The 18403-nt window shown below is 50.7% G+C and overlaps 1 protein-coding gene across 2 annotated transcripts in view; it reads left to right on the forward strand.

Moving 5' to 3' along the window:
• Nucleotides 1-1007: 1007 nt before the first annotated feature.
• Nucleotides 1008-18403, forward strand: part of ADGRG4 (adhesion G protein-coupled receptor G4) — a 211597-nt gene continuing 194201 nt past the window's right edge. Inside the window, exon 1 of one of the 2 annotated variants that reach the window (XM_073543548.1) lies at nt 1008-1145. In XM_073543548.1, the coding sequence (XP_073399649.1) occupies nt 1100-1145 (46 nt within the window). In that variant the 5' untranslated portion in view covers nt 1008-1099. The remainder of the gene's footprint in view (nt 1146-18403) is intronic. The other variant, XM_073543549.1, reaches the window with a different exon arrangement.

Here is an 18403-nt window from a genome sequence, read left to right on the forward strand (position 1 = left end):
TAACTTCTGTTAGAAAGCTGGGTCCTATTGGGGGCTTTCGGGACACTTCTGAACACTTTTGGGTATAAGTTATGTTTAGAATGTTTAGAAAAACAATCAGTCTGTGGCAGCACATTGATTTCTTAAATAAAAAAGTCAGCCATAGACTGGCGAAGATAAGTACTCTTTATGTGCCCACAGCCCTAATGCAGACCTAAAGGGCCCGTCACACATAGCGATATCGCTAGCAATATCGCTATAACGTCACTGGTTTTTGTGACGCAGCAGCGATATTGCTAGCGATATCGCTATGTGTGATACTTACCTCCGACCGGCTCCCCCGCTGATTATCGCTGATCACGCGAGAACGTCCTGGACCATTCCTCGTCATCAGCTTCCTGCTGGGCTTCCTGTGGTGCCGACGAGCGACGCGTGGACGCGGGTGGGAGGACTTCAGGATCGCCTGGTGTGACAGGTAAGTAGCGACCCCCGACCCCTGCAATGTCGCTGGTGAGATCTGCCTGTGTGGTAGCTCACTAGCGACCACGTAGCGATGCACCAGCGATCCTGACCGCGTCATATCACTGGTAGCGAACGCTGGTACATCGCTAAGTGTGACAGTACCTTAAGCGTCCCCATGGCTACAGACTACAAACAAACCCTTTAATGCTAACCTACCAAATTAGCATAGCAAAAAGTAGAGAACAGATGAAAGAAAGTATGACCCCAGGCTCACATTACACAGTTTGTAGTCTGTAACACATGGAGACACATAGGCCTGCATTGGAGCTGTAAACACTAAACGGTAGGGTGAATTTGATGAAGATATGATAAAGTTGCGCAACGGAATGCATGAAACTCAGTGTATTGCAACATTCCTCTGATTGCAGACAATCCTCTGTGACGATGGCCACTCTCAGAAACTTTTAGCCACCACCCACACATTACTCTTAAAACTAAATGTCTTTTATCAGTTGTTACAGACCATAAATCCACTCTCAGCAAACAGTCATGTTAATAAGATCATAGTCCACTAAGTGTTCATCTTCCTGCATTCTTATAGAGCTGAGCAGGTGTAAAGTCTACAGGCTTCAATATTCCTTTCCTGGGGTCTACCTTTATGATCGACTTCTGGACAGACCATGATAACCTGAAGACTTATGCAGGTATTTGTTTTACGACTTGTTTTGTAATACTTTTTATACCTCGCTATTGGCTTCTTACTACTTTCCACGTGGACACTTAAATAACGATTTTGGCCGCCTAGAATGCATGAAATCTTGTTAGTTTATTAACAGAAATTCAATGTATCAGTCTAAACTAATATATATACATACATCACATTAACACATGTAACACAAGTTTGTCTACGTTAAACCTTCTCACTTATGCCCTACGTCAACTTTTTGTATACCACAAGGGAAACGTGAGATAGAGATAAATAGTGGACCACGGGGCAAGAAGTTTTCTAAAGTTTTTATCTATAAGCCCATTAATGAATTTTAATCATCCTCTCTCTGGCAAGAAAATAAATTTCTATTGACAAAATGTAAAAAAAAAGATATATTGTAGATAGAGTGTTCCTTTAAAAGCTCAGAACAGTTTAACTGGATCCAAAGTAATGACGATTATACACAGACAGGTATCAAACTGAAGCCACCAAACAAAAGTTATGATTTATGAATACGGTATATCATAAAATCAAGGCTAATCCACATCACTCGCCAGTGTTGTGAAAAAAATAACTTCATGGACAACATATCTGTTTAATAGCGCATATGCTAATGTAACTGTGCGATATATGAGGCAACCCAACAGGATAGTGATGATAAATGTCAGAATGGTGGAGTTCTGATCGCTTGGACTCGATTGACAGATTGCTCTATAGCAGGGGTCCTCAACCTGTAGCTCGGGAGCCACATGTGGCTTGCAGTCCCATGAATTGTGGCTCGTGACTGTCTGCCAGCTTGGTGCTTTAGCTCCAGGTCTAGCAAACAGGTATGAAGAGTACATCTCAAAATGGTGAATTTTGTGAGTAGCCCTGCACCGAAGTGCAGATCTGGATGCACATTTACTGGTCTTAGGGGTCTAGAAATGATTTAGGTATGGTACACTGGAGGATGATACTACCTGTTAGAGGAGGTGCTCAAAGCTGGATGTGACAGTGTGTTGGGAGTCCTTGATGGGAGAATACTGAATGGGGGTATTGTGGGAACCCCTGGATCTCAGTGTACTGCTTTGGAGTGTTTTCTGTGGAAAAGCTTTGGCTATCATTATACCTGTAATGGGGCTTGGGTTCACACTACTTTGAAGGGGGTGGGAGCTGGATTTGGCTCGCGACTCTCTCTGTGCTGAATGTGGCTCGCGACCCTCTCTCTAAGCTGAATGTGGCTCTCAAGGTCAGAAAGGTTGGGGACCACTGCTCTATAGGGTCTCTTGTCTTTTTACTACGAGCGCATTCCATAGTGGGGAAAAGTTGTATAGTGTAGTGGTGCCCATTATATGCAATAATGACTCAGAAAACATTTTACTGAAATACAGTATGTCATGGGAAAAGTAATGATTTGACTTATTTGATATTCAGAGAAAGAATCAACTGGACAGATCGATTTCACTTACAGAATCTCTTTTCACAAAAGATGCAACATTTTTTAGTGAAATCCAATTTGAATGATTTTTAGCCCAAAATCCATGTAGTTAGTATGTTAAAAAATGGCCTTGAAAGTGTCCATATCCTTTAAGCTTTAGTAAAGGGAACTTGATTGGAAGCAAGCGGCTGCAGGAATAATATAACTACATTTTCTCCCTGTAGCTGCAGTTATAATTAGGCTCGTGAAAATATTTAACACTGTATTTATCTGTAGATTACTACTATGTCTGAAGGTATATATCATTGTTTTTGCTCATAATAAGTACCCTTCAACTTTAATCTGGTAAACATCTTTAAGGATGAAATTACCCCTACTGAAGTGTCTAAAAGTGCTTAAAGAGAACTTGTCAGCAGGTTTTTACACCCTAAACTAACATCATCTATGTAAAGCATATGATATGTTGATTATATCTATATCCTTGTATTATGAGTCTGTGCCTCCATTTTCAAGGAATCCATTGGCGAATGTTTTTACAAATGACAAGAGGCTTGGTTTGCACTTACATCTCTCCGATTTGTCTGGCCTTTTTCTCCTCCCACTGCCAGTCTCCTGCCTGTGACTGACAGGTCACTCTTCTCTGTGACCCGCTCCCCTACCCCAGATCAATTATCCAGCTCTCACAACATCATCATGACCTTACTGCACATGCGCTACCTGCGCGAGATATTGGGGAGCAGGTCACAGAGAAAAGTGAATTGTCAGTCACAGACTGGATGCCGGGAGGAAGAAACGGAAGAGCTGTAAGTGCAACTCAAGTCCCTGCACTTTTGATCTCATTTCTAGAAAAAGGTGGCATGGACTTTTAATACAAAAGTATGGACGTCATCAACATTTCAGATAGCTTACATGGTAGATGTTAATTTAGAGTCTTAAAATCTGTTGACAGGTTCCCGTTAAGAACTCATCATTTGAAACAACAAAAATTCTATCTTTATCCTATAGAAGAAACCTCATATAGTGGGAGAGTTAGGGGAATTTATGGTTTATGGAGAATTATGGACACATTGCTCAATATAACTCATCTTCACATAAATTACAGTGGAGAGTGCTCCCACGAGGTCAAATATTAGCTGCTTCATTTCTGCTTTGTGGGCAGGGTACATGAAGTGATGGGTAGTGTGCCCTCTAAGTTGTGTGCGTTGGAAATTAAAGAGTTAAAACAATATAGTAATGGGAATCTACATCCTCAATAACAGCTACAGTATACCTGTTTATAAGGTCTATAATTTGAGACTGCTATTTCCAGAGTGCACAGGATAGTGGGAACTGTGGCCCCCATTGTCCTAATTCATCAGGTTCAAAGTTAAAAGACTATCAGAAATTTGTGTTAGCCCTCCTTCACACGTCCTGGTGATCCCTGTACTGGAAAACTAGTACTGGTGAGATTCATGGTCCATGTCAGTGTGCCATTGTTTGTGCACTTATGTAAAATCTTTGTGTCTGTGTGCTGTCAGTGTGACACATATGGATTGAAAGGCAGCATTGAAATTGAAGAGCTTTATGTATTAAAAATGATCAAAGATAAAGATAGATAACAATGAGGAACATGATAGATGATAGATAGAAATATGTCAGTGTGATTTATTATCTGCTTTGCGTGCTTATTTTTCTGTACTTGTATTTATTTTTTGAATAAGTAAATAAAAAAACAGCATGAGGTCCCCCGTAATTTTCCTAACCAGTTGAGAGAAAGCCGACAGCTGAGGACTAATGTTAATATTCTGTGAAGGGGCTAATAGCCATAAAGATTCACAGGCTATTAATATCTACTGTTTGCTTAGCCTTTACTGGTTATTATAGAGGAGATCAAAAATGATGTGGAGTCCCCCTATATTTACTAACCAGCAAGGGCTAAACAGACATCTGTGGGCTGATATTAATAGCCTAGGAAGGGGCCATGGATATCGTCCCCCTCCCAGACTAAAACATCAGCCTTTGGCCACCCCAAAAATAGAGTTTCCATTAGATGCATCAATTTTGGCGCTTAGCTTCCGCTCTTCCAACTTGCCCTGGTGCAGTGGCAATTGGGGTAATACTTGTGAGAGTGATGTCAGCTGTTTTATGGCCAGTGACATCAAGCCCAGGGGTTAGTAATTCAGAGGCATCTATAAGACACCCCCATTACTAACCCCATATTCATATTTAATAAAGACACACTCAGAGTAAACTCATTTATTTGAAATGAAAACTCACTGACCCTCTTTTACCAATTTAATCAACAAAAATAAAAAAGCAAAGTTATACTCACCTTTTTGCCGATAATCCATTAATAGCCATGTCCCACGGATGGGTTGGTGAGTGGTCACATCAGTGATGCAACCTCTTACCACGCCATCTGGAACACACTGGGCTGAGTGTGAGAAGCTCTACCTTGGACGATGATAACCTTAATGACGTGACCGCCAGTCACATGCAGCCACGGCTGGCGTGGCTAAGAAGGTCGCATTGTAATATAGAGTTTTGTATCTTTTACATCTATTGTGATATGGTAATGTATAATGTTTAATGTACAGTGTAGGATAAGTGTAATGCATAATGTTATCACATAGCTTACTATAAGATAGTGTAGTGGAACTCAGTTGTGCCCAGCAATAGACAGCAGGGTCAGAAGTAGTTAAGTGTTGGGACTAGCCCACAGGGGGAGGGCTTAGTGATAGGGACAAGATTGTGTTTCCTGGATAGAGTTAGAGTTTGGAGATTAACAAGTGTGCAGTGCTGATAAGGGGTTATCCACAGCTAGAAGAAACTGAAGCAAGGAAGAGCGATATTCTACAGAGTAACTGACAAGACTGAGAGACCTTCCAGAAGGCTTTATCGGATAAGCTACGAGATACCTGAGAGCTTGCTAGTGCAGAAGGTAGCAGGCCTAAAGGTCACTGAGAGCGTGGGACTAGTTGGGGTCCCGAACAGTAGATCCATGGCTTCCAAAGTGAGAGGGCGTGGAACCGCTAAGCGAGAAGAGAGAAACTCGCTGATCAAGACTGTGGCCTAGAAGCTGGATTGTGGAGACATAGAGACAAAACAGATAAGCTGATGCCCCCTGAAGAAGTTGGTGGCGAAATGGGGTAAGGGGACGCTGAGCTGAACTTTCTGAGATTTTGGGGAATCGTCTTCACACAGTTATACTGGGTTACATCCTAGGAATTTTCAAATTGACATGTTTAATGGAGGGTAAGATCTGTATAGTGTATTCTGGCACCTCGCTCCATTATCACTCTATCTTTCAGTAAGTGTTGATGGGAAGGAATAGAGGTGTATAATGTATTCTGGCACCCTATGCTTGTCTGTCCTCCTTTTCATGTCTTACACTTTACTATTAGGCTATACTGTATGTTTGTAATAATGTGCAGGTGTTGAGTATGTCACCACGGATCAGAGACAAACCAAAAGTTAAAGGCTTTATTTATAGGGGACAGTATCTCCCCGCAGGAAGAAGCAATGGGGGTTAAACTGACAAGGTAATAGTGATTTAACGGTATATTAAAACTTGACAAAGTTATCAAACAGTCAAGCAGAACTACGGTAATTAGCGGGTATTCTTGCAACTTATCAGTCTGATGAAATCTTGATTGTAGGGTCGTTTTCTCCAAAGTGGGCACCGTCAACAGTGGCATTTGTAGTCTCTGTAAGCTCTGTTGTCTCTGTAGTAGGTAACCGGGTCCTCAGGGGTTAAAGCGTGAGGCAGGGGGGACAAAGAGCAAACTGGGTCTCCCCTGCTCTTAGTCTCTGCTTTCAAACTAACAGTCTCTCTGCAGGAACGACGTTCCGTCCTTTGTAAAGTCTCTCCAGAATCAGGGGCTCTGTCCTGTCACCGCGGACACCGGGGCTGCGTGTTTGGGTCACTGTCTCTGCATGGTGAGGAGGACGTTCTCCTCTAGTCAATGGGGACTCCGAGTCCATGTACTCACAGACAGCAGTTTCTATGTCACGTCCTCCTGTCTTAGCCCTCTGACCAGGAGTTCTCTCTGTTCTGGTGTGCGCAGCAGCGACCTGCTCTCTCTGCTGCACACGCTGCTCTGACTCACGCGCGCTCTCTTTTCGAACCCTCAGCCTGCATTCTGCTTCCTGTCCAGCACCCCTTCACCTTCCCCACTGCTTTTGACAGACACATGATGCAGACAGTCCAGGACTAAAAGTCTTCCCCCCGGCAACCCTGCTACCCGGCCATGTGGTTCCAGGCACAGAGCAGAGGAGGTAATCCCCTTCTGATACTGTGAGAGGACCGGCCCCCGTCGAGTGTCCGGGCCGGAACCAGAGGAGCCGTCATCTGGGTTCTGGGGGAAACTGTTCCTGGGGGACAGGATTCTAGGACGGACCGTTGTGACTGACAGGTGGGCTGGGAGAGGGACTGGTATAAAGGAGGCGGGGAATTCCCCAGACGAGTCAGCAGACTGGGACAGAGACAATAGGAGAGCGTGGGAGCGACGGTCAGCAGGGAGGACGCCAGGAAGGACGCCGATTGAGGACTCCAGAGGGACGTTATCCAGAGAGACGTCCGAGACTTGTTGCCCCTCTCCAGACTGTGGCCACTGTGGCCCCAGCACAGCTTGCGGCCGCTGTCGCCTCCCCCTGCCCGCGGCCTACCCGCGGTCGCCCGCGGCCGCCTCCCCTGAGCTCGTGACCGCATCCTGTTCCCTGCCACCCGCGGCCGCCCTACTTTCACCAGTGGCCGCGGCCAGCACCGTGCCGTTGGCGGCCACGACTGTCCCACTCCGGCCCGCAGCAGGAGCCGGGCCTCTCTTGATCGCGGACTCCCCATCGCAGCCGTTAGCTGCACAGGTGGCCTGTCACTCGCCACTATACATCGCTGCCGCCTGCCCAGGTCCGGGCGCTGCGGCCCATCAGTCCAAGGACTCCACCGGGGCCTGTGGGGTTCCAGTGTCCTCAGCGCGCCGAAGAGCGCGAAGACTGCGTCAACACCTCAGCAACTGGGCCCAGCAACTATTTCGCCGAAAGACCACCAGCCCGAACAGCAAGGGACATCTGAGCGGCTAAGTAGACTCTAGGCTTAAGGACCCGTAATCGGCCAAACCACGGCCCTATAGTGACCGGCCGTTGCCGGGAGTAGTCGTGTGCTGTGTTACTGTGTTTGCTTGTTTAAAGCCCCTGCGTGGGCAACCTGTGTTACCCCTGTTTCGGTGATCAGGCCTCCTGCGTACCTGCTGGTACTACATTTTGGCGTAGTCGGCAGGATGCAGTCTCCGAGCGCAGACGGCGATGCGCCTGATCAGAGTGGGATTGCGGGCGCTGATGATGATGGGGGGCCCCGCTCCAGCATCTCCCTGGGGGCTATGCTAAGTAACTTGCCCCGGTTTTCTGGCTCCGATACGCTGTTGTGGGGCTGGACAGAACGGATGTTGGGCCTTTTCCGTATGCACCCCATGACCCCCGATTTAGAGGCTGAGGTAGCCCTTATGGCGCTAGATGGAGAAGCTCGGAAGTCGGTAATGTTGAGACCCCCGGGGCACCGTAACACCTTCGCCAGGGCCTTGCAGATCCTGTAAGAGACCCACGGGGATCCAACAGACGTGGGGGAGCTAAGAACCCGGTTGTTTAGTCAGATGCAGGGGGAGGGGGAGACCATCACCCAGTATATGAATGCCCTCCAGGAGTTACACACCGCCATAGAGAGGAAGGACGGAATGGGGGTAGGGCCCATCGACATTACTCTGCGTGACCTGCTAGTGACTGGACTCTGGGACCCGTTAATCAAACAGGCATTGCGGGAGCAGATCCGAGTGAAACCACGTTTAGCCTTCTCCGAAGTGGGGAGTCAGGCCCGGGTGCGAGAGCAATAGCGAGGGATGACGGCTCCTGTGGGGAAGGCCCGGAGCATGGAGTCTTCCGTAAGTGTTGTCGAAGAACCTCAATGGATTGCGGAGATGAGACAAGAACTGAAAAGTATCCGGGGCGAGCCGGCCGAAGTAAAGAAGAGAACGGAGCCCGCGCCTGGCCGGCCTAGCTTCAATTCCGGGCCCTGGTGGCCTCGCAATGCCTGAGGTAGCCGAGCCTCGCTGCCCCGGTGTTATGAGTGTGGAGAACTGGGCCACTTCGCCTGGGAGTGTCCGCTGCGTGGGAAGCGCCCACCCCGGCGGACATTAAACTAGAGGGCTCCGGGCATGGGGGACGCTCGGAGCCGGAAGCCACAACGAGGGGTGGTGGAAGTCCCAAAGAACTGGTCGTTGAGTGCCCAATAGTATGGGCTGAAGTCGAGGGTTGTGCAGTACGGTGTCTAGTAGATACAGGGTCGCAGGTGACGACCATGCCGGCAACATACTTCCGGCAACATTTCCCGGAAGCGGCAAGGCCCCAGTGGGGGCCCATGATACGACTAGTGGCCGCAAACCAACTGCCGGTACCTGTTGTCGGCGTGGTGTGGCTCAGATGACATTGTGTGGAAAAGCCTTCGGCCAGCGGGGAGTGGTCCTGACCCAAGGAGAGACTAACGACCGCCACCCGGTCATCTTGAGCATGAATATACTGTGGGAGTTCGGCAATCTACTCCTTAACGATTCCACACAGGAGACCCTAAGTCAGTGGGGTTCTCGCACGGCCCAGGGGCAGGTCTTCCAGCGGTTGGTGTGGGAGGCACGAGTGCTCCAACAGTGTCAGGAGGGTGAGGCGCTGGGCAAGGTCATCGCGTCGGCGGGCCCCCCACTTGTGCTTCCTCCGGGGCAGACGGTGGTGGCTCTGCCAATCCGCGCCCCGATACCACTGGAGGGCGTGGAGGTGCAGGTGGAACCTTGTTACTCGGAACGCCTGCACCCTGGCATCCTGGTGGCCCGCTCCCTGGCCACAGTGGGACCGTCTTGGTACGGTGCGTCAACCTGGAAGATCAAAACATCGCCCTGAAGCCCCGGGCCGAATTGGCCAAGCTAGTCTGGCCATTGGAGGAGATGTTGCCGGACCCCGCTGTCCAGTTGCGAGTGCAACCCGAAGATCCCTGGGCAGTGACTCTGCGAACCCAACAGGCTGCGGCACCTGCGGCCCAAGAAAAGGGTCGAGTCATCTTGGAGAAAATGCGGGCTGAACTCTCCGGTCTAGCGCCGGCCCAGCTTCTCCAAGTGGAGACACTTCTTGGACAATTTTACAGTGTCTTCGCCAGCCACGAGGACGACTTCGGATGTACCACGGCCATCACACATGGAATCCCCACGGCGGGAGCAGCCCCCATCCGGGAGCGATATCGGCAAATACCACCGCAGCTATATCAGGAAGTAAAAACTCTATTATCCCAAATGCTCCGAAAGGGGGTCATACAAGAAAGTCAAAGCCCTTGGGCGGCTCCTATCGTCCTGGTTCGGAAGAAAGATGGCACTCTACGTTTTTGCGTGGATTATCGGAAGTTGAACGCCTGCACCATCAAGGATTCGTATCCCCTGCCCCGTATAGAAGAGTCTCTGTCCGCCCTGGGGAACGCAACATACTTTTCCACCCTTGACCTGGCCAGTGGGTACTGGCAGGTGCCGATGTCGGAGGAGGACATGGGACTGTTCGAGTTCAATTGGATGCCGTTTGGGCTGGCCAACGCCCCCGGAACTTTTCAGCGGTTGATGGAGCGGTGTCTGGGAGACTTCAACTTCAAAGCCACGTTGATATACCTGGACGATATTATCATCTATTCCGCCACCTTCGAGGACCACCTGAGGCGGTTGGGGCAGGTGCTCGGCCGACTGCAGAAGTACGGGTTGAAGGTGAAGCCCCAGAAATGACATCTATTCTGCACCCAGATCGTGTACCTGGGGCATACCGTCTCGGCAGAGGGCGTTCGACCATCCCTGGAAAAGGTCGCTGCCATCCGGGGGTGGCCTACCCCCGAGACGGTGAAGGACGAGCGGGTCTTCCTGGGGTTGGCCGACTACTACCGGTTCGTGAAGAATTTTGCACGCCAAGCTCGAGTCCTGCAAGACCTGCTGAAGGGGGCTCCCACCGGGGCGAGTGGACGGAAGATCCAGTGGCAGCAACCGCAAGAGGATGCGTTTCAAGACCTCAAAGCTGCTCTCTCGCATGCCCCGGTATTGGCATATGTGAATTTTTCGCAACCGTTCATCCTGCATACCGACGGGAGCCTCCAGGGGCTAGGAGCTGTGTTGTCACAGGTGCAGGATGGTCGGGAGAAAGTGATCGCCTATGGTAGCCGGTCGCTGCATGACTCAGAACGCAACTCGGACAATTACAGCTCCTTTAAGCTCGAGCTCCTCGCGGTAGTGTGGGCAATGACGGAGCGATTTGCAGAGTATCTGGCGGGCTCCGAAGTAGTAGTGCGGACCGATAACAACCCGTTAGCCCATTTGGAGAATGCCAAGCTGGGGGCCCTCGAGCAGCGGTGGGTAGCTCGGATGGCCAAATTCAATTAGAAGATCATCTATAAATGGGGAGCTGAAAACGTCCACGCCGACGCGCTCTCCAGAATCCGACACACCACCCCAGGGAGAAACCGAGATGACGAATTAGAAGCAGATGAGATGCCGTTCGCCCTCCCCACTGCCGCGCTTGCAGTCAGCACGCAGGAAGTGTCTAGTTTGGGACTCCTAGGGGGATTCTGAGACAGCCCCACGACCACTGGATCCAGCAGCAACAAGAAGATGCAGAAATTGGACTCCTGCGCCAATGGGTGGCCACCAGTAAATTGCCCACGGGCTCACAGAGGCAGACTTTGACCCAAGATATGTTACTGATGCTGCGCCAGTGGGAAAAACTGGTCATCAAAAAGAGACTCTTATATCGAAAGGCCATGTCACGAGCCACGTCAGCTACGATATGGGAGGTGATCGTACCTGGAGCCCATCTCAACCAACTGGCCCGGGAAGCCCATGAAAAAGGGGCTCATTTTGGTGCTCAAAAGACGTTACAGTGGTTACAGCAGATAGTGTACCACCCACGCTTACACACTGCTGTAGAAGAAGTTTGTCGGACCTGCCGCCCGTGCGAGCTTGCTAAACCTCCTGCGCAACAAGCCCCGGTGCAGACTATTGTAACATCAGCCCCCCTGGAGCTTCTTACGGTGGACTACCTGACCATTGGTCTTGCCTATCAGGGGTATGAACATTGTCTCGTAATGGTGGACCGTTTCACCAAGTTCGCCGTAGTCACCCCCACCCGAGACCAAACAGCGGAGTCGGCTGCTTACGCGATTTGTAAGAACTTTATTCAAGTGTACGGCTGTCCACAACGAATACATTCGGATCAAGGAGCGTGCTTCCTAGGAAAAGTCATGGAAGAGTTTCACCATCTGTACGGAATCGATAAATCACGGACTACGCCATACCACCCGCAGGGAAATGGAGCCTGCGAGTGATTCAATTGTACGTTGATCCAAATGCTGCGCACCCTGGAGAGCGACCGCAAGGCCCGCTGGCCTGAATATGTCCCCGAGCTGATGTGGGTGTATAACAACCGAGTGCATCGAGGAATGGGTCACATCCCCTATTCATTGCTGTTCGGGCGAGAAGGCAAAGGAAATACGGAGGTGGAATTAAACCCGGAAGAGCCATAACCCTGGACCGGGGTATCCTCACGGGTCCAAAGTCATCGGCATCGGCTGCAGACCCTCCACCGGATCTTACATACGAAACTCCGGGAACTAGAACACCAGGGGGGAACACTACCCCCACCTATTGACTTTCAGGCTGGGGATCGGGTACTCGTACTTGATCAACGTCCCCGAAACAAGTTAAAACCACGGTGGGAGGCAAACCCATACCGAGTGTTGCGTCAGGTAAGCCCCGATGGGCCTTTATACAAAATACAGTCTGAAGGAGATAACACGCCTCTCACTCGGGTTGTGCACCGTAACATGTTACGACCTTGTACGTCTGCTGATCCCCCGCGGCCCGAACCGACCCTCCAGGTCCCCGACCCTCGGCCCACGGTCTGGGACCTGGATAACGAAGAGGACTTCCCAATCACAACTGGGGCGTCCCAGTAGTGGCACTACAGCAGTCCCGGACATCCCACCAGAACCAACTATTCGACCACCCTCCACCACTCCAGAAGACTCCACTACACCCGAGCTTCGACGCTCCGAGCGGTCAACAGCTGGCAAACTGTCACGATCCTGCCACGCCGGCATGCAGCCTCCGCTGAGCAGGGACACACCCACACTGTAGGGGGCCCGGGGTCAGGTACAGCTGGAAAGTACAGATGCACAGGACCTGTGGATGCTGAAGTTAGCAAGCAGTCACAGGACCTACGGTCACGTGACTGCAAGCGGGCGGGTCTTAGCGTCCTGATTTCAGAGATGGCAGGACACTATACAAAAACTCAGAGTCAGGCAAAACGGAGGTCATATACAGTACGGGCAAGCGAGGTACAGGAGGGATTTACAGATGGGAGTTCAGACAAAGCCAAAGGTCATACACAGTACGGGCAAGCGCTGTACAGGAGGGATATTCAGGAGGGAGGTCAGACAAAGCCAATGGTCATACACAGCACAGGCAAAGCAGGTACAGAGTCAGCAAACCAGAGACATAAACCGTAACAGAGCAGGGCCAGAATACCAGGCAGACGGACAATGATTGGCGTGACACATAAACAGAGCAGGAGGCACACTCAGGAGTATAAGCGACAGGGGACGACTCTCCCCTGAAGCTATAAAAACCCTCCCCAGATCCACAGAGAGGCTCTCAGAGTTAACTCCTTCACCACCTACCCAAAACCCAAAACACACCATGACACAAACCCCCTGAACGTTACGAGCAGGACCAGTTCGTATGGCGACAAGGATTGTCATCCCAAGGAACTAACGCGAGTCTACAGAAACCCTCGCCCGAGGACTGGCGAGCATACAGGGCAGGGGAGTGTGGGAGGACCGGCCCCCGTCGAGTGTCCGGGCCGCAACCAGAGGAGCAGTCATCTGGGTTCCGGGGGAAACTGTTTCCGGGGGACAGGATTCGAGGACGGACCATTGTGACTGACAGGTGGGCTGGGGGAGGGACCGGTATAAAGGAGGCAGGGAATTCCCCAGACGATGTGTCAGCAGACTGGGACAGAGACAGCAGGAGAGCGTGGGAGCGACGGCCAGCCAGAGCGACTCACCAGCGCCAGGGAGGACGCCGACTGAGGACTCCAGAGGGACGGTATCCAGAGAGCCGTCCGAGACTTGTTACCCCTCTCCAGACCGCGGCCACTGCGGCCCCAGCACAGCTTGTGGCCGCTGTTGCCTCCCCTCTGCCCGTGGCTGCGGCCTACCCGCGGTCGCCCACGGCCGCATCCCCTGAGCTCGTGACCGCAGCCTGTTCCCTGCCACCCGCGACCGCCCTGCTTTCACCAGTGGCCGTGGCCAGCACCGCGCCGTTGGCGGCCACGACTGTCCCGCTCCGGCCCGCAGCAGGAGCCGGGCCTCTCTTGATCGCGGACTCCCCGTCGCAGCCGTTAGCTGCGCAGGTGGCCTGTCACTCGCCACTATACATCGTTGCCGCCTGCCCAGGTCCGAGCGCTGTGGCCCATCCGTCCAAGGACTCCGCCGGGGCCTGTGGTGCTCCAGTGTCCTCAACGCGCCGGAGAGCACAAAGACTGAGTTAACACCTCAGCAACTGGGCCCAGCAACTATTTAGCCGAAAGATCACCAGCCCGAACGGCGAGAGACATCTGGACGGCTAAGTAGACTCTAGGCTTAAGGACCCGTAGTCGGCCAAACCGCGGCCCTATAGTGACCGGCCGTTGCCGGTAGTAATCGTGTGCTGCGATACTGTGTTTGCTTGTTTAGAGCCCCTGCGTGGGCAACCTGTGTTACCCCTGTTTCGGTGATCAGGCCGTGACTGAGGAAAGTCCCCTCAAGTCCCATAAACGTATTCTGAAGAAGCACCGTAGTTGTCTCGTGACTCGACACTGCATCCTGCGTACCTGCTGGTACTACAATACTTCTTGTGCTTCACCCCCTTACATGTTTACACTTAAGATGGTCTTAGTTATTACTGTGCCTTACAGCCACAGTAGTCAGTGTACACAGCTATAGTGTTGTTCTTTAATATCCTGTGATTGATTCCCTATTTTTCACAGAATTGCAGATGTAGGGACACTGTATTGCTATTATTGCTATACCCCATCTTTAAGTACATCTTTTCATACTTTGATTTAGTACCACTATTGATCATTTCAGGGTCCCCTATTCGGCATTTTGCTTTTTTTAGTGATATGTTTTACAGTATATTTGTTTCAATAAAAAATATTTTTATATTATGAATCTCTTCATCACTCAGCCTTATGTACTTTTTGGTCTCGGTTATTTGCTGTTGCATTTAGTATGCAGTGCCATTCTACATTACTGAGGAATTTTGCTCTACACAAGAAGAAATGCGTAGAGCAAGAAGGGGAGGGGGGGGGAGCAGGTGAATAAGCCCCGCCCAATGCTTTTCAATGGGGAAATTTTGCCATAGAGAAAACATGCCCTGAGGCGATTCAAATGGCAGTTAAGCTCATTGATATCCGCAGGCAGACCCAGTTACTATGCCAACGCCTACGAACTTCACATGACGCCCCCAGAACACAGATTCTGCCAGATAATATCAGCTCTTAAAGCGAAACCCACAGCACAAATGCAAATCTAGCTTCATCACATGACGCATGCCCCTGAGGGAGAATGTGCACCAAAGTGGATTTAGAAGCCCAGTGCGCCAAACTATCTCTTAAATGGCTGATGCGCCTAGGTGATTCTTAAAGGGCCGGCGCACCAAAATGAGTCTTAAAGGGCCGGCGCGCCAAATAGAAAGGTGAGTGACCCCAGGCTCCAAATCGGAGGCTGATCTACCCTGGGCTACAAATCGGAGGCTGAGCCACCCTGGCCTCCAAATCGGACCCGGAGTGGCCCCGGCCACCAAATCGGACCCAGAGTGGCCCTGCCCACCAAATCAGACTCTGAGGGGCCCCGCCCACCAAATCGGACCCTGAGGGGCCCCGCCCACCAAATCGGACTCTGAGGGGTCCCGCCCACCAAATCGGACCCTGAGGGGCTCCACCCACCAAATCAGACCCTGAGGGGCCCCACAGGCCAAAGTGGCCCCTGAGAGGCACCCACAGTTAAAACGGATCCTGAGTTGAAAGTCTTGCAGGGGCAGCAAGCAAGTCTCTCTTAAAGGGGCAGCCTGGGCTCCATTTCAAAGCACTATCTGTACTTCCTTCAGGAAATACACATCTAGTTCTTATTATTCAGTTGATTTCCGCAATTAATGCGGCCCGAACCGCTACATGCACAGACTCCTTTGAGGTGTCGTTTCGAAGCCAGCGTCCACGAGTGGTGTGCTAAGTATTTTTCGTGTTGATCGGATTTGTAGTTTTTGCGCAATTTGCGTTTGAAAAAACATTTTCCCGTCATTGGAATGTATTGTCTCAATGCTTTTCAATGGGAACATTTTGCCACAGAGAAAGCATGCCCTGAGGAGATTCAAATGGCAGTTAAGCTCATTGATATGCGCAGGCAGACCCAGTTACTATGCCAACACCTACGAACTTTACATGACACCCCCAGGACACAGATTCTGCCAGATAATATCAGCTCTTAAAGCGAAACCCACAGCACAAATGCAAATCTAGCTTCATCACATGACGCATGCCCCTGAGAGAGAATGTGCGCCAAAGTGGATTTAGAAGCCCAGTGCGCCAAACTGGCTCTTAAAGGGCCAACGCGCCAAAGTGATTCTTAAAGGGCCGGCGCACCAAAATGAGTCTTAAAGGGCCGGCACGCCAAATTGAAAGCTAAGTGACCCCAGGCTCCAAATCGGAGGCTGATTGACCCTGGGCTACAAATCGGACCTAGAGTGGCCCCGCCCACCAAATCGGACCCAGAGTGGCCCCGTCCACGAAATCTGACCCAGAGTGGCCCCGCACAGCAAATCGGACTCTGGGGGGCCCCGCCCACCAAATCAGACCCTGAGGGGCCCCGCCCACCAAATCGGACCCTGAGGGGCCCCGCCCACCAAATCGGACCCTGAGGGGCCCCGCCCACTAAATCAGACCCTGAGGGGCCCCGCCCACCAAATCGGACCCTGAGGGGCCCCGCCCACCAAATCGGACCCAGAGGGGCCCTGCCCACCAAATCGGACCCAGAGGGGCCCCACCCACCAAATCGGACTCTGAGGGGCACCGCCCACCAAATCGGACTCTGAGGGGCCCCACCCACCAAATCAGACCCTGAGGGGCCCCGCCCACCAAATCAGACCCTGAGGGACCCCGCCCACCAAATTAGACCCTGAGGGGCCCCACCCACCAAATCGAAATCTGAGGGGCCTCGCCCACCAAATCGAACTCTGAGGGGCCCCGCCCACCAAATCGGACCCTGAGGGGCCCCGCTCACAAAATCAGACCCAGAGGGGCCCCGCCCACCAAATCAGACCCTGAGGGGCCCCGCCCACCAAATTGAACTCTGAGGGGCCTCGCCCACTAAATCGGACTCTGAGGGGCTCCGCTCACCAAATCAGACCCAGAGGGGCCCCACCCACCAAATCAGACCCTGAGGGGCCCCGCCCATCAAGCCCTGAGGAGCCCAGGCCACCAAATCGGATCCTGAGGGGCCCCACCCACCAAATCAGACCCTGAGGGGCCCCACAGGCCAAAGAGGCCCCTGAGAGGCACCCACAGTTAAAACAGATCGTGAGTTGAAAGTCTTGCAGGGTCAGCAGGCAAGTCTCTCTTAAAGGGGCAGCCTGGGCATCATTTCAAAGCACTATCTGTACTTCCTTCAGGAAATACACATCTAGTGTATATTGGGCCTTTATTTTCTGCACTGACTGTTATAACCTGCAGCATATTGCTCCATCACATGTGCTTGTACCTAACTACACAACTCTTCCATTATGTTTATTTACTCAAAAATGGAGAATATAGAAAACAGAAAGATATATTTAAGGAATCACAAATATACTGAATATAGTTGTTCTAAATTACAACATAGTAACATAGTTATTAAGGTTGAAGGAAGACTTTTAGTCCATCTAGTTCAACCCATATCCTAACCTAACTTGCCCTAACATGTTGATCCAGAGGAAGGCAAAAAAACCCATGTGGCAAAGCTTCACATTGGGGAAAAAAATTCCTTCCCGACTCCACATACGGCAATCAGACTAGCTCCCTGTATCAACGCAATATTAAGGAGACTAGTGTATATACCCTGTAATATTATACTTTTCAAGAAAGGCATCCAGACCCTTCTTAAATTTTAGTAGCGAATCACTCATTACAACATCATACGGCAGAGAGTTCCATAGTCTCACTGCTCTTACAGTAAAGAATCCGCGCCTGTGAGTATGCTTAAACCTTCTTTCCTCCAGACGTAGAGGATGCCCCCTTGTCCCCGTCACAGGTCTAAGTGTAAAAAGATCATTAGAAAGGTCTTTGTACTGTCCCCGTATATATTTATACATTGTAATAAGATCACCACTAAGCCTTCGATTTTCCAAACTAAATAACCCGAGTGTAATAACCTATCTTGGTATTGCAGACCCCCTAGTTCCCTAATAACCTTGGTCGCTCTTCTCTGCACCCGCTCCAGTTCAGCTATGTCTTTCTTATACACCGGAGACCAGAACTGTACACAGTATTCTAAGTGTGGTTGCACTAGTGACTTATATAGAGGTAAAATTATGTTCTCCTCATGAGCATCTATGCCTCTTTTAATGCATCCCATTATTTTATTTGCCTTTGCAACAGCTGCCTGATACTGGCCACTAAATGTGAGTTTGTCGTCCACCCATACACCCAGGTCTTTTTCAGTGACAGTTTTGCCCAGTGTTTTACAATTAAGCACATAATTATACATCTTGTTCGTTCTACCCAAGTGC

Source organism: Dendrobates tinctorius, unplaced genomic scaffold, assembly GCF_039654945.1.
Source record: "Dendrobates tinctorius isolate UK_male_01 unplaced genomic scaffold, ASM3965494v1 ptg000133l, whole genome shotgun sequence".
NCBI lineage: Eukaryota > Metazoa > Chordata > Amphibia > Anura > Dendrobatidae > Dendrobates > Dendrobates tinctorius.